At 38.9% G+C, this 17025-nt stretch overlaps 1 protein-coding gene across 3 annotated transcripts in view; it reads left to right on the plus strand.

Moving 5' to 3' along the window:
* The window catches only part of PALLD (palladin, cytoskeletal associated protein), a 343963-nt gene that overhangs the window by 154532 nt on the left and 172406 nt on the right, over nucleotides 1-17025 (plus strand). For all 3 annotated transcript variants that reach the window (XM_075127793.1, XM_048847662.2, XM_075127792.1), the window contains exons 9-10: nucleotides 5160-5279; nucleotides 7838-8183. In XM_075127793.1, the coding sequence (XP_074983894.1) occupies nucleotides 5160-5279; nucleotides 7838-8183 (466 nt within the window). The remainder of the gene's footprint in view (nucleotides 1-5159; nucleotides 5280-7837; nucleotides 8184-17025) is intronic.

Here is a 17025-nt window from a genome sequence, read left to right on the forward strand (position 1 = left end):
AATGGAGGAAGCTGAAGATCAAAGTTGAAAATCAAAGCTGCAGATCAAAGAAAAGCATCACCTTTCATGTGATGCGCACACACATTCTGGGAAGTAAACGGTCATCTCTGAAAAACACTACACCAGGGAGAAATTAGTAAAAATGCTCAGAACCAGAACACTAAAAACAGAAATACCAACATGGACATGGGTACAGCTTTGTTCCCTAAAGATCTAATAGAAAATATACTATTTGTAGACATAGAGGTCAGGGGTGAAAGGTTTCTTAGCTACATTTAGGTCTCACTTACGATGATTCTGACTCACAAGCAATAAATGAAAAAGATCAACGTGTGAAATACAACCCTTCTTGTTATCCAACTGACAAAATAATCAAGTGCTTGCTTGCCTCAGCATTTTACATGTTTCAGCGAACAGAATGCTTTTGTATTCATTTAGTCAAGTGCTAAATATGTTCAAGGCCTTGAGAACAGCATTTCAGAGCTGCTGTCTGGAACAGATTTCTGTGATGAAATTATTTGTCAGCTGATGATTGCTGGAAATAGAACAGACATTTTTTACTTCAAATAACCAGATTTTAGTTAACACAGCAACAGGGAAAGAAACCAATTGCACAAGATCAGTATTTAAATCTTAACTAAATACACAGAGAACTAGCTATCCAGCTTCTATTATGGGAATTATTTGCCTAATTCCTACATACAATGAACCTATATTTTACTCAAGTGTTTTATACAAATATTTGCTAATAAATCCTTTTGCAAGAATTCTGGTGGGACAAAAACAGTCTTGGTTTTGGGGAACAAATCCACTGAACCAATGGCAGTTTGCTTACCCCTCAAATATATTTTAATTAGACAGATGCTCTTAGAGGTTTTTGAAACTACTGTGACCTAGCTTTAGTCAGTTTTCTCATGGTTTTGTCATAGTGGAACCTCAAAAATACACAATTCTATTTGACTGTCCAATCACCCAGCCCAGAAATAGCCAGTTTGTAAAATATAGTAATTACTTTTACCTTTTATGAGATTTATTATTAATGAAATGTAGTATTTGCAAATATTTTACTTAAATAGATAAAATGTATCATGGTAAAATACATAGTAAACTAAATCAATCCATTATTGAAAAGTAAATTCTCAGGGCTTCCACTGTTAATCACTTTAAGAAATTGAAAAAATATCTTAAAGGACATCTTGTTGTCTTGTTATATAAGCACTTAGAAAAATAAGATAATTCTGCTAGATGGCTAGTGTCTTTGTGTCCAGAAACACATGAGTGATAAATGTGGTGTTTGCCATTTCCATTTGTTAAACCGAAATACTCAGTACTTGGAATTCTTCTGTTCTTTAACAGGAAACTAAGTAGCATGGTTTCCATATCAAATTCCATTTCAAGGGATTGTTACATCCTTCTGGATTCATGTGTAGTTAACAATATAGCATAAAGTTACTTAGACTGTCCACTTCCTAAAACACACCAAGACTCGGAAAAGTCTAACCTCAGAAGTTCAAAACCAAGCTTGTGTTACCCATTACTTATCTGATAAGACCTTTCATAAGTCATTAATCTTCATCTGGGTAAGATAAAATCCAGCATGCTACAGTACTACCAGACACCTTTACTGCAATAACACAGACTGACTGTTCTGTGCTCCCAAAAAAAAGTGTTCTACTGTCTGGAAAAAATATGTAAATTCTATGCCAAACTTTTAATTAATAATTCATTTTCAGCCAGTCTCAACACAGGAAGTCTTGTTGGATACATGATAATTTTAAAAAGGAAAAATCATTTAATTTTGATAGAGACATTGGTTTGCTGCCCTCAATGAAACTTTAAGAATGACTCCCAAAGTTTCATTATTTAACCTAAGAGAAGGCATTAGTAAATGACCCAGCCTTACTGCTCTTTTCCATACACTGATTCCCACATGAAATTCAATAGTCTGCTGCTTTTTCCAACTCTGCGGGTTGCCAGTTGTAGTATTTGGTAATCAGATGAATATGCAGAGTTCTACATTAGAGTGCAAAATTGTTTCCTTTGAAGCAGGGTCTTTTCAAAATGTGGTATGTGTTTAATAGTCAATGACCTATAGTGTGGAGGGATGGGGAGGTGTTATAAAATGTGTGTTATGAAAGGAAGCTTTTAAGACTAGCTCTACAGTACAAACTTATGTTGGTATAACTATGTCACTCAGGGGTGTGAAAAATCCACACCCCTGAGTGATGCAGTTATACCAACCTAATCCCCACTGTGTGATCTGGAGGGCTTTTCCCGTTCCCATAGCTACTGCCTCTCGTGGAGGTGGATTAACTGCACTGACAGGAGAAGCTCTCCCATTGGCGTAGGAGTGTTTTCACTGAAGCGCTACAGCTATGCGGCTGCATCCCCACAATATTTTAAGTGTAGACCTGCCCCAGTTGTCCAGAGCAGCCTTAGAATGAAACTATCCATTAGAACTGTGCAAGATCAGGATTATTTAAATCTGCTTCCATAAACTATTGTAGAATTATTAGGGCTGTTGATTAATCACAGTTAACTCAAGCAATTAACTCCAAACAAATTAATCACGATTAAAAAAATTAATCATGATTAATCACAGTTTTAATCGCACTGTTAAACAATAGAATACCAATCGAAATTTAATAAATATTTTGGATGTTTTTCTACATTTTCATATATAATGTATTCTGTGTTGTAACTGAAATCGAAGTGTATATTATTTTTATTACAAATATTTGTACTGTAAAAATGATAAACAAAAGAAATAGTATTTGTAAATTTGCCTCATACAAGTCTTGTAGTGCACTCTCTGTTGTGAAAGTAGAATTTACAATGTCGATTTTTTTATTGTTACATAATTGCACTCAAAAACAAAACAGTGTAAAACTTCAGAGCCTGCAAGTCCACTCAGTCCTACTTCTTGTTCAGTCAATTGCTAAGACAAACAAGTTTGTTTACATTTACAGGAGATAATGCTGCCCTCTTCTTATTTACAATGTCACCAGAAAGTGAGAACAGGCATTTGCATGGCACTTTTGTAGCTGGCATTACAAGGCATTTATGTGCCAGATATGATAAACATTCGTATGCCCCTTCCTGCTTCGGCCACCATTCCAGAGGACATGCTTCCATGTTAATTATGCTCGTTAAAAAAAGATGCGTTAATTACATTTGTGACTGAACTCCTGGGGGACAATTGTATGTCTCCTGTTCTGTTTTATGTACATTCTGCCATATATTTCATGTTATAGCAGTCTCAGATAATGACCCAGCACATGTTGTTCATTTTAAGAACACTTTCACTGCAGATTTCACAAAACGCAAAGAAGGCACCAATGTGAGATTTCTAAAGAGAGCTACAGCACTCTACCCATGGTTTAAACATCTGAAGTGCCTTCCAAAATCTGAGAGGGACAAGATGTGGAGCATGCTTTCAGAAGTCTTAAAAGAGCAACACTCCGATGAGGAAACTACAGAACCCGAACCGCCAAAAAAGAAAATCAACCTTCTGCTGGTGGCATCTGACTCAGATAATGAAGATGAATATGTGTCGGTCTGTGCTGTTGTGGACTGTTATCAAGCAGAACCCATCATCAGCATGGACGCATGTCTTCTGGAATGGTGGTTGAAGCATGAAGGGGCATATGAATCTTTAGTGCATGTGGCACATAAATATCTTGTGATGCTGGCTACAACAATGCCCTGAGAACAACTGTTTTCACTTTCAGGTGACATTGTAAACAAGAAGTGGGCAGCATTAGCTCATGCAAATGTAAACAAACTTGTTTGTCTGAGCGACTGGATGAACAAAAAGTAGGACTGAGTGGACTTAAAATTTTACATTGTTTTATTTTTGAATGCAGTTGGGTTTTTGCACATAATTCTACATTTGTAAGTTCAACTTTCATGATAAAGAGATTACACTGTAGTAATTGTATTAGGTGAATTGAAAAATACTATTTTGTGGGGAGGCTTTACAGTGCAAATACTTGTAATGAAAAATAAATATAAAGTGAGCACCGTACACTTTGTATTCTGTGCTGTAATTGAAAAAAATATATTTGAAAATGTAGAAAACATCCAAAATAGTTAAATGGTATTCTGTTATTGTTTAACAGTGTAATTAATCACGATTAATTTTTTTAATTGCTTGACAGCCCTAAGAATTATCAATATAGTGTATCAGCCTTTTATTTATAGCTCACTGTATCATGTACAGTTACAGTAGGAGATAAAATAGGGTGACTTTCTGGGAGAAACTGAAAATATAGCCCAATTAATCAAAAATATTACCATTATAGTGAATGAAAGTGATGAAAATAAGGAGACTTTATCCATAGTAAAATAACCCCTGCAGCTAAGCTCAAATTGAGACTTGAACAGTCCCAAACTTAAGGTAAATTTGGACTTTGATGTAAGCTTTCCAACTTGGACCCTGCTGAAGGTTAGGCAGCACAGCTCCAGATTTTGGTCTCATTGAAGTTGATGGCAAAACTCCTGTTGACTTCAGTACAACCAGATCATAACTATGGTATGCTTGTTAAGGGTAATCAGAGAGGCAAACGTGTATGGAAAAAAAGCAGGGAGCAATAGAAGGAGCTAAATATTCAATCCAAACTGACTTTTTTTCAAATGAGAGAGACTTCAATATTTGTTTAATGTCTTATTGGGTTTTTTAAAAGTGTATCTGTTTAGTAGTGGTTTGTTCTAGGCCAAAGAATTTTGCTGTTTCTTACATTTTTATAAATGCAAGATTTTGGATGTGGTGGTGTTGGGGGGGGGAGAGGCCATATTGTAATCTGCAAGCAAAAAAGCTTAGATATGACTTGGATTAAAGTGTGCAAGTTGTGTTTGCATATGGAAACTGGATAGTTAGATTATTTGCATATGCAAAGGCAATTTGTAGACAAAAGTCAGCTTTTGTGTACACAAATATGGTAATGAAAAACGGTGAGATTTAGGCCCCTTTGAAAACAGATTTATTGAGCTCTCTGTTTAGGATGTGCAACCATTTTTTAAAGCAATATACTTTGAGTGATTAGCAGGTGACCTTTAGCCTTCTGTCTCATAATGCACTGAGATATTTAAATGCACAACTCCATGTACAGCATCTTACATAGCTGATCATTGGTTTGTTCCTCTCTATTCATTTCTAGAAGAGATATGTACATTAGTAATTGCAGAGACTTTTGCAGAAGATGCAGGAACCTTCACATGCACAGCAACAAATGAATATGGGTCAGTAACAAGCAGTGCACAACTTACCGTCTGCTCAGGTATGTGTCAAAAGGGCAGACGAACTGTACATTGCAGTTCTTAGATAGTCTAACACAGGGTGGGCAAACTTTTTGGCCTGAGGGCCAAATCTGAGTATGGAAATTGTATGGCGGGCCATGAATGCTCACGAAATTGGGGATTCAGGTGCGGGACGGCTCTGGCTGTGGGTACGGGCTCGGGGTTGGGGCTGGGAATGAAGGGTTGGGGATGCAGGGAGGTGCTCAGGGCTGAGACTGAGAGGTTCAGAGGGCAGGAGGGATATCAGGGCTGGGGCAGGGGGTTGGGGCACAGGAGGGAGTCAGGGGGCAGGCTCTGGGTGGTGCTTACCTCATGCAGCTCCCAGAAACAGCGTCATGTCTCCCCTCCGGTTCCTGCATGGAGGCGTGGCCAGACAGCTCTGCGCGCTGCCCTGTCCACAGGTGCTGCCTCTGCAGCTCCCATTGGCTGAGTTTCCTGGCCAATGGGAGTTGCAGGGGCGGTGCTTGGGGCGGGGGCAGCTTGTGGAGCCCTCTGGCTGCCCCTACACATAGGAGCTGGAGGGGAACATGCTGCTGCTTCTGGGAGCTGCATGGAGTGGGGCAAGCCCCCGACTCCACTCCCCAGCTGAAGCACCAGAGCGGGGCAAGCAGTGGAGCGGGGCAAGCCTAAGACCCCGCTCCTTGGCGGGCGCTCGAGGGCCAGATTAAAATGCCTGGAGGGCCAGATGCGGCCCCTGGGCTGTAGTTTGCCCACCCCTGATCTAACGTATATGACATCTGTGCAGTTATCTGGCTACTGCCTTTGTAGAAAACAGTTGCTGCGAGACCGAGATTTTGTTTAGGCAACTTCTTGCTGCATCTACTGTTCAATCTTTGTGTGAGTCTTCCCACATCTTCCAGCACTGGCTGATTATGCTCTGAGTCTGAAAGCTGTCCTTAATGGAGAATAAGGGCAGGTTATTGCATTTATCCTCAAAAGACATTTAAAAAGAAGACATATGGACGCCTATAAATCTTTTCCAGAAATCCAGCTGCTAATAGAGCGGGTCAAGTACAATCAAGCGGCTGCAGCTGAAAAAAGCTGCCTCTTCCCGCAGCAATGCAGGCAGGCGCATGAAGACTCTTTTCATTTGCTGCCCTGAGCCTAAAAAAGCACCCGGGGAATAACAAAAAAACAAGAAGAAGTTATTTAAGCAGCCACAGTGTTAATGAAAGGGATGATAGTAAGGCCACATACGAACATGAAAAAGTATCACCAGGGAATTATGAAGAAAATATCCGGTAGGAATGTCATTGAATAAATGGAACTCTGAAGAATAAATAGCTGGAGTGAAATGCGTGAAAGCCAGAAGTCAAACCCGTCAAAAGGCTGTTATTTGTTTAGGTTAGATATTAGGGAAAACTTTCCCACTATAAGGGTAGTTAAATTCTAGAATAGGGCTCCCAGGGAGGCAATGGATCCCCATCACTGGAGGTTTTTAAGAAAAGGTTAGATAAATACCTGTCAGGGATTACTTGGTTCTGCCTCAGCATGGGGGGCTCAACTGGATGACCTCCCAACATTTCTATGATTCTGTGATTTTTGTTCATTAGAATGTGCCTGTCACAGGCTCTTGATACAAGAAATAATTTTTTTTAAGAAACTTAAACTTAAGTCCATTGACAAATTCTCAGTACTAAAACCAGCAACCCACAGAAATAAATCCAATCCATACCATATTTATTACCCCTGTGTTAAAGTACACTTCTTAGTGGGTCATGTAGGGAATTTTTTCTTTCAACTAAGTCAAATGACTGAGACGCTAGGAAACCTCAGTTCTATTTTCAGCTCTGTCACTGGTGTCCAGTGTGACCTTGGGCTAGTCAACAATATTTTTGAGGCTAATGTGTCTCATCCATAAAGTGGGGACAATATCTACCTAGTTGATGGATAAAGCTATGTTACAAAGTGTGTTGCCATCCTCAGATGGAACACACCCTGGGTGTGCCAAAATTATAGTTGTAGTTTCTTAATAATAATTTTTTATTTATGCAAGATAGGTTTAGAAAAATAATGTAACCAAGCTAGACAGATTCCTTAACATCAGAACTCTGAGGCTAGAGGGCAGCAGAAGCATAAAGAAAATAGATGAAATTATGCTGAAAAAAATGAAAATAAAATCCTTATGTTTTATGTAAAATTGAAAACAGAAATGCAGGCAGTTAAGTTTTGGAGTACACTAACCACTCGCATGTATGTTGTTGAATATGTGCAGCAAATGCTAACAAAATTCTAAAGCAGGCAATTCATTCAGGCAGCTGTCCTTGAATAACTGGAAATTGTTCACTCTTAACTAGCAACTATTGCACCTGCATCATGGGTAATTAGGAAATGAATAGTCAGTAGCATATCTAATTTGGCATGATATTTGTGAAAGCTTCCGAAAGAATATCCAGCTGATGTAGCTACTATATATAACAAAAGTGAAGTGATCTCACCTTTAATGAACTAAAAGCACACTGTGCATATGAGTTGAAGTATCTGTTATATAGTTTGAATATGGCTTGTTGGACAGCGATTATCTTCTTTTTTGTTTTAGCCAACTCTGAAAGCTCTAGCCATGAGCTGTCAACAAGAGAATCCAACAGTGATGATTTCCAACATTTCCCACCTCCCCCTCCAGTTCTAGAGATTAGTTCTCTTGAGCTTCCTCCAAAGAAGCATACAGAGAGCCAACAGGTGAACAACACTGAGTATAGACCCAACATAGCAGCCGTTCAGTTACAGCTCAACTCTGCTGAGAAGAAAACCAATGGCATCCATCCCAGTCATGAAGCAAATGGAGTGATTAACAGCAAAGCTAGCAGTGATAAATCTGCCCCAGCTCCAGCTGTCCTGCTTTCACCCACAAAGGAACCACCACCAGTCCTTGCCAAACCAAAGCTGTGAGTATTTCTGCATGGTTTTTATTCTTCCTTTCTAATTGCTGGCTATTGAAAGCAAACCTTCTGCCCTAGAACCATTGTGTATTAGACAAATAATGGCTAGAATTGTGACTGTACCTTGTATCTTTCTCACTGGTATGTATTAAATCCCAAGCAGCTGAGTACAAGAAGATCCATGTACTTCATTTTAAAATCATACCAAATGAAAGTACATTAAAACTTTTGCTATTCTTGGTATATTCTGTTAAGCCACAAAACAAAAGAAATTCAGGTTAATGGTGGTGTTCTAGCCTTTTTTTAACCACTTGTACATAAATGTACTGGTCTGGGAATCTTGCATATCACCACTTCTCCAATAACTGAATGTCATTTGACTAACCATTTTTATGCTGAAAGTTCTTGATTTTGTGCAATTGCTAGATCTCCATATATGCAGTTTTTTGTTTGTTATTTCTCTTATTATCATATGATAATAAAACAGGAACAAGCTGTTTCTATTGACATCCTATATCAATGGTGCAGAGTCATTATAATATGATAGAAACTGAACAAGATGGGAAAGATGAGTGTAAAAAAAACTACAATTGATAAAATCCTTGCATTTATGACCTGATGTCAATCACATTACAATTTATAGTGCATGGCAAACATTAGTTTGGCTTTTGTTCTATGTACAGTCTTGTCTACACTTCAGAATTATAATTGCATAGCCTTATCAGTTAGGGGTGTGATTTTTTTTTTGTTTGTCTTAACTGATGTTGCTATGTCCGTATAAGCCCTAGTATAGAGATATGTATACAAGCATAAAAGAGCTTTTGACAGTATGGTTAACACTGATTCTATGAGAGACATAAGGAAAAGCACTTTTATGCCGGTATATGCTGCTTCTACACTCGTAGGTTTGTCAGTATATATACTGGTATGGCTATGCTATCAGAATTTTTCTAGTGTAGATAAGGCTTAAGATTACACAAAAATTCTGCCTTCCATCTCCTTCAAAGACTTTTCAAGCATGGAAGATGGACTTTTATGTTGTTTGTGTCCTGGATCAGTACTGCCAGGAATTGCTGTACCCTAAAGGTCTGATTGAAAATATTAGAAACAGTACAGAGTGGTACATTTCTAAAAGAGAGAGGGGCTTTTATTTCTTGAGTTAATTTTTTTTAAATGGGGCTAAAGAAAGGAAAAGAGAGGAGGATCATTTCTCATTCTCCCAAAAGACTGTACATATTGATTCATTATCCAAAAAGCTAGTCACTTTATTTTTTAACTGTTTTAATATTAAACATATTTCCAGATTTTATAATTGAATGTTAGATTCCTTAGCTGACAAAGGACCAAATCCTTCACCCCTAACTCAGGGAAAAAATGTATTGACTTCAGTAGAAATCAGTGAGAGTTTTCTAGGGTAAGTACTGCAGGGCTTGTTCTAAAGTCCAAATTTTTTCCAATTTTGTGACTGTTTTCATCAGCCATGCAAAGCCTTGTGTCTACCAGGTGCTGTGTTTCATAGTTTGTTTTTTTTTACAATGGGTATGGTGACTTGTGAATTTACAGCTGGCCAAAACCAAAAGAACCATTCTGATCAATGGCCTGTAACAAGGTACTAGTGAGGAGAAGTAACACATTAAAAACCATAAGTAGAATCATGTGAGTGATATTTGGTTTCTGCTTGTGCGTGACAGTCTATAAAAACAATAAATTTATATTTAACTATAAAGATGATACAGAAGTAGCAATAATGGGGGGTTCAATGGTTCATGAATGCAGAAGAGACTTACTGCTGCAATGAAATATTGATGACATTATTTGTAGTGGCTTGTCCAAAATAATGTGTGTTAACTGTATTCAGGTGACTGCAGAAAGAGAAGCTTAAGCACTAGTGATTAGCAGGCTACAACAGCTGTTCTTACCTTAATGAAGTTTAAAATCCTTCAGTATGTAGTTCATGGTCAGAAATATTGCTGGTATATTAAAAACATAATCTTCCTAATTATTTTCTGCGTGTCTGTGAAAAGCAGACAAACCAGTTTTGTGGTCATTAAAGGAAGGATGAGTGGCTTAGGCACAAGTTTTTAGACTGACGACATGATTCTTTTTTGAGCCAGCATTTCAGCACCCAGTTCAGGTGCAGAAGAACTTGCTTTTTTGTTTTTACAGTTACACACTAATTAGTGTGGGTGTGTTTGTGTGTGTGTATTTAGAGGAGGGAAAGACTATACTGAAATTCAGGAGATGACATGTTCTAGCTGCAGACTCTAACTGAATATTCAAATTATGGTATCAATACAAAATCCAGGAATTTAAAGTAATTATAAGGAAAACTTTTGTTAAATCTAAAATTTTTGTAATAATAAAAATAAATGTAAAGTGAAATAAAGCCTTCATCTTGTGAAATACGTTCTCAGCATACATCTCCTCTTATGTTTACAGTATAGTTTGCATTGTTCTAGTTTCCTTTCCTTTGTGAGTGGCAGTGTCCATTGAGGACAGAGACAAACATTAGAGGCAATCTGTCCTAGCTGAAATGAAATGTGAAAAAGTAAGAGCAGACTTGAGCTGCTCCCTCACACCTTCTCATGTACAAACCCAGAGCATGCTAAAGTGTCCCAGGCTTAAACATCCTGTTTAAAACACAAAACCCTATCAGGCCCTTGTTATTTCAATGCCTACAGTCCAGAGCAGGCTACTGCAAGAAGAAACCACCAAGCCTAGCCATCAGGGGTTAGGCCTCCTTCTGAATCCAGCTCTCTTTTCCATAAGAGGTAGGTTAATGTCTAATTTGTGGAGGAAAAAGTATTACCCTTAACTTTGGATTTGTGCCATCCTCCAATATTTCTATCCCTGCTGAGGGGAACTAACTTCTTCTGCCACTGCCAGGTGCCTAAAGTTGTGACCCTGTGAAACAAACATCAAGTCAGAACCATGACACCCATGCATACTGAGCAAATAGACTGTACCCATGAAAGAGGAAACCTGCACAATTGCTTTGAAGTCCAAATGTGCCTGTGCAATGTGAATGTGTGTAGTTGTTTTTAAATCCTGGGGTGAGATGCTGGTCTGTACAAAGAAAGGAGCACAGATCTTGCAACGTAGGGGGAGAGAAGGGGCTAAAGTGGTTGTAAGCCACCTTTACACCCTACTGATTCTGATCTGCTCTGGGGACCAGAGTGGTCCCCAGCATAACGTATACAGCATTGGGGAGCTGCCTATGGTGGCAGTGCACCCCAGAATCTCTGCAGCACTATATTCTGCAGCTCCAGTCTTCATGCCCCTACCACCCGAGCTCCTACACCAGGGTTTGCAAGAGTGTCCACCAAAAACAGCCTGCAGCTGGCTGCATTGCTTTCTGCACAGGAAGAATTCTCCATCAGTGAGATTCAGGGCTTTTAGAGTGCTTTACATCCCTCCAGCACCTTTACCCAGCATACAAGAGTCAGAGTGGGAGTGAGAAGGTACCCACACAAACAGATGACACGCTACAGTAACGTGATGTACAACGTGCAACCACACACAAACAGAGAGGAATGAGGCAATAGAAACCAGCATGCAATAACCCAAAAGAAAAGGGGAGAGAGGTGATATTTTCATGGCCGGGGAAGGGGAGCATTGCAGGAAGAGGCCTATTTCCAGCTGGTACCATCTTTTACAAGTAGTACTTGGCCACCTCCTGGACAATTGCTGCTCTAATTAAAGATACTGGGATTGATCAATTGTAGCCCCCATACAAAGAGGGCTACAGCTGGTCTCTAGGAGCTGTGACACAGCCCAAAGGAATTTGGCTGACCCTCCTGGCCCTTGCCCTGCTCACTAAAGATTCATATTTTCTGAGATACTAGGCTCTCCTGTGCATTTATGCACCCATCCCTCTTCATCTCAATTAAATAGAGGTAGACCATAAATAACATCCAGATTACCAAAAACCTGTGTCTAATCAGTAACCTCACACTGAAAAGTATGGTTTAATTGTACTGATCTGAAATAATTGTATCCAAATGACTGCTTTGGACAGACTGTGCATTTTTCTTAACAGCATTCAACATCAGTGCCATTGGAGAGGAACTAACCACCACAGAAAAATACAAAAAATACAGGAAATTAGTAGAGAGCAGTAAGGAAAAATAATTTCCCAGAATTATAGTTTTTCCCCCCTTACATTCATGTCCCATTTCTCCAGTCCAGATGAGCTGATCTCACCCTGTCTTATATCCTGGGCTTGTGGTACTATAGTAAATTCATTCTATAAAACTGTTACTCAACATTGGTGAGGCCTCATCTGGAGTACTGTGTCCAGTTTTGGGCCCCACACTACAAGAAGGATGTGGAAAAATTGGAAAGAGTCCAGCAGAGGGCAACAAAAATGATTAGCGGGCTGGAGCACATGACTTACAATGAAAGGTTGAGGGAACTGGGATTGTTTAGTTGGCAGAAGAGAAGGATGAGGGGGGATTTGATAGCTGCTTTCAACTACCTGAAGGGGAGTTCCAAAGAGGATGGATCTAGACTGTTCTCAGTGGTAGCTGATGACAGAACAAGGAGTAAAGGTCTCAAGTTGCAGTGGGGGAGGTTTAGGTTGGATATTAGGAAAAACTTTTTCACTAGGAGGGTGGTGAAGCACTGGAATGGGTTACCTAGGGAGGTGGTGGAATCTCCTTCCTTAGAGGTTATCAAGGTCAGGCTTGACAAAAGCCCTGTCTGGGATGATTTAGTTGGGGGTTGGTCCTGCTTTAAGCAGGGGGTTGGACTAGATGACCTCCTGAGGTCCCTTCCAACCCTGATATTCTATGATTCTGTGAACAGCTAACACAATTATTTCATTTTCCAGTGCCGTGGGATTTACAGTATTCACAAGCAAAAATTTCATGCTCTTTGAAGCCCAGTGTATATTCCCAGGAAAAAAAAATATTATGATGGAGTTGAGGTTGATAGTATGTATCAATAACGCAAGAATAACCAACTCATTACGAGGATGTTGTAATTATCCCAAAACCAAATGTTATAAACTCAGGAAATTCAGAGTTAAGGTTATGCTCAAAAGAAATCCAAACAAGATTTAAAAAATGCACTCTTAAGAGAGACAAGGTGGGTGAGGTAATATTTTTATTGGACCAACTTCTGTGGGTGGGAGAAACAAGCAACTCTTTGTTGGAAGTTGGTCCAATAAAACCTATTACCTCATTCACCTTGTGTCTCTAATATCCTGGGACCAACATGGCTACAACAACACTATTAAGGCACTGACATTAAAAGACACATTGTTTTTTTTCCTCCTTCATGACATCACTACAGGGCAGAGTTAAGGTATCTTAACTATGCATTTCTTACCTTAATATGTTTGGATTTCTTTTAAGTGTAACTTTTACTCTGAATTCCCTGGGTTTGTAACTCTTGGGTTTGGGATAATTACAGAATCCCTGTAATGTTTTTTTTATACTTATGTTACTGACACTCTCAACATCAACACCACCTTAATGCAGGTTTTTGTTTCTGTGGGGGTTTTTTGGCCTTAATGTGTTTAAATTTATTAAAAATGTCATACATTAGCACTAAATAAGAAACCCAAAGAGTATGCTTCCCTGCAATATTTTTAACATCTTGATATGTAGTATTGATCTTAAATTGTTGTTTTTTATTATTTCACTTTTGAGAACAGATTCATCAGTACAATAAACTAGCCAGAGTAAACCAAGCCACGGGATTTAGGTTTACACTTGCTTTGCGTCACCAGGGAAGCCCAAAGCAGCTGAAGCGTACTGGTGAATCTGGCCCTTAATTTGCAATTGACTTATGGGTTTCAAGATCTGTATTAGTGAGACTGGCGCTTGTTAAAGGGGAGGTCGGAGAGATCAGTCCCAATGTATCAAGATAGTAAGGACTCCCCTCTGTTCCTTCCTCAGTTTCCCGAGCAAAACTGCCTCAGTGTGCAGTGGTGCCGAGGAGGTAGTGCTGCAGGAAGTCTTTCGAGCACTGATATCCAAGCTAGTATGCACTCACGAAATCTCTGAAGAGCAATGACAATTGGGCCCAGTATTCTGTCAATAAGCGCTCTTGTTACCTGTGATCAGTCTCCTTCATAGAATCAATTCCTTCCTCTACAGCTAATTTGCATGATGTTGATTAGTAGTTACCTCTGGTCTCACAACAGCCCCATTTAAAAGTTACCTAAGTTTTTGACCTGAGTCTGTCTGGCTAACCTATATAATCATAGCAATTGGATACAAAATTGTTAATGATTTAATAACTTAATTTTTTCAAATATAACCTGTGCACAAGATTTCAATTAATTTTAACTATATGGAAAGTTTGAAGTGTCTGCGCTATTTGGTTAGGCTCATTTGGGACAAAGAAAAGATGACACAGACGTTAAATTTCTTAAAGCACCCAGGTTTTTAATTAATCTTAATTCATAAAGGATTTACTCGTAAATTTGCAGGCAAACCATTATTACCCTGTACTCAGAGTACGCACTGTAAGTTTGGGAAAGATGCATTGCATTTTTCGTAGAAAACAATGAGGTTGAATCCCTGCTTTAGGTTCAAAACAGAACTTATTAACTATGGAGGTGTGACCAGTCCTCTATAATTTGCATATGAAAAGAGACATATAAGTGTATAATACTAATTTATCCAAGCTGAGTCCAAAGCAAGAGTTGTCATGCCAAAGAGAGTTACTGTAGGTGTCTTCTGTATAGAAAACTGTTTTAAAAGCTGCTACAACATGCTTGCTTTTGTGGTAATTGAGTCTAAGAAATGTAATCCTAAAGAGCGATGATGATAGCAGTTGCATCAGTCTGGTGTCAAGTGTATTTAGAATGGAGCTTAATGCGATAAAATATACATCACCTATTAGTTGCTGTGGGAAAAATCACACCTGGGATATTGCAGAAGCTATTACTAAACACAGGTCATATTCTATCCTGTAGGGAGCAAGAAGTCAGATAAGAGAGATGGTAGTGCCTACTAAGTGGTCTCAAAGTTTTTAGATCGTGGCCCCTTTTACTGCTGTCTTGTCTCCCCTCCCATCCTGAGCCGGGGCAGGGAGCGGGGCCATGATTGGGGCCGGGGGCCAAGGGTTAGAGCCAAAGCAGTGCTGGGGCCACGAGTGGGGCCACGGGGCTGGGACTGTGGCTATGAGCAGGGCCAGAGGCGCTGCTGGGCTGGGAGCCAGGGGCCAAGGCTGGGGCTGCAGCTTGGGGGCAGAGCAAGGCTGGGTGGTACTCCCTCCCTGCCCCTCGTGGGGGCTGGACTGAGCCATGCCATGCCACCCAGAACATTCCTCTGTGCCACCCCCAGGGGGATCATGCCCACAGGTTGGTGACCACTGGCCTAGTGATTCTAATCTCTGACACACCCACTGATTTTGTGACTTTGGGAAATTTGTTTACATCAGTATTTCAGCATTGATTTGTGAAAAATTTTCATTCAAATTAGTGTTTTCCTCAGAACATATATTAATAAGCCATTTTGTCATATGATTGTACAGTACCTAGTACGTGGGACTAGGGCCCTTATTTTTATGATACAAATATCTGAATGATTCTTAACTATTACAAAGATGTCAGTCCCAGATCTTTTGTATGATATTGTTTGAAACAAATCCATGTCCTTGAAGCTAGTTCTATATGTGGCAATCTATGTATTTTGTACATAGTTTACTCATTTAAGATTTATTTGGTGAGGCAGAAAGTGGTAGAAGTGGTGGCTTTGTCTTGAGCAGAATATACCAAAATCATATTTTTTTTTAATTTAAAATGTATGCTATACAATGTTTTGATTCAAACTATTAATAGTTTGAAAGCCAATAAAGACAGCAAAGTACATACAGCAAATATGATACTGTCTAGTATGTTCTGTTTTGATAAAGCATGAAATACTTCGAAGTTATATGGTCTAACGCAGTATGTAACCCAGGTCATATATTCCACTGCACTGGATAGGAGTCAAATTTTATAAATATTTATGGAATATTTGTTCAGTAGCAGGTTGACCATGGGGACAAAGACATGAAATTTTTATGGGGAAAATACTAAATCCTTTTTATTACCTGGAAATAATGTCCATGATAAACAGACAATATTACATACAAAAATAATGTTCTATCCTGGTCTGCTTGTTTGTCTCATCCATCTGTTATGTCTTGCCTTTTTAGACTGCAACCTCTTTGGAGCAGGGACTCTTTGACTATATGTTACTATAGTCGGGTAACATGCAATGGGGCTCTGACCCGATTGGCCTCTAGTGCTACTGCAATATAATGTTCAATAACAAGAGTAATGATTCAAAACTTGAGGGGGGTTCAAATGAAATGGAAAACAATTTGAATACTAACCTGATCACTTGATTTGATTACAATACAAATTCCTTTAATTTAAATACCCTTTACTGATTAACACAAATGTTTTGTTTTTGCCTTTCCTATTCTCTCCCTTACACTTTAATGGTAATTTTTAACAAAACTAGAGACACAAAGTATGCTGCAGTACTTGATTAAGTACGTAGAATTTCTGTTACTTGGGTTACTAATCAACATATAGCAGTTGTACATGTACTAGATTATATTTTACAAGAAATACTTAACTGATTACATTCAACTAACAGAACTATCAAGAAAATGATTGATTGTCAAAGGTTATTTTAAAGTGTTTCTTGAACTAAAATAGTGATTCTTGAGAGTTGTGTATCAGGAAATGTAACCTTGATCGATGGCACACTTGCAGTAGGCATGCAACTGGTGAGAGTTAACTTATATTAGCTGACTTTATCAGTGACATTGGATCACCATGAAAAGCTTTGTTAGCATCTCACTGTCAAAAGGGGTAATTTGTGATATGTAATGCATGTTC

This window comes from Caretta caretta, chromosome 4, assembly GCF_965140235.1.
Source record: "Caretta caretta isolate rCarCar2 chromosome 4, rCarCar1.hap1, whole genome shotgun sequence".
Taxonomy (NCBI): Eukaryota; Metazoa; Chordata; order Testudines; family Cheloniidae; genus Caretta; species Caretta caretta.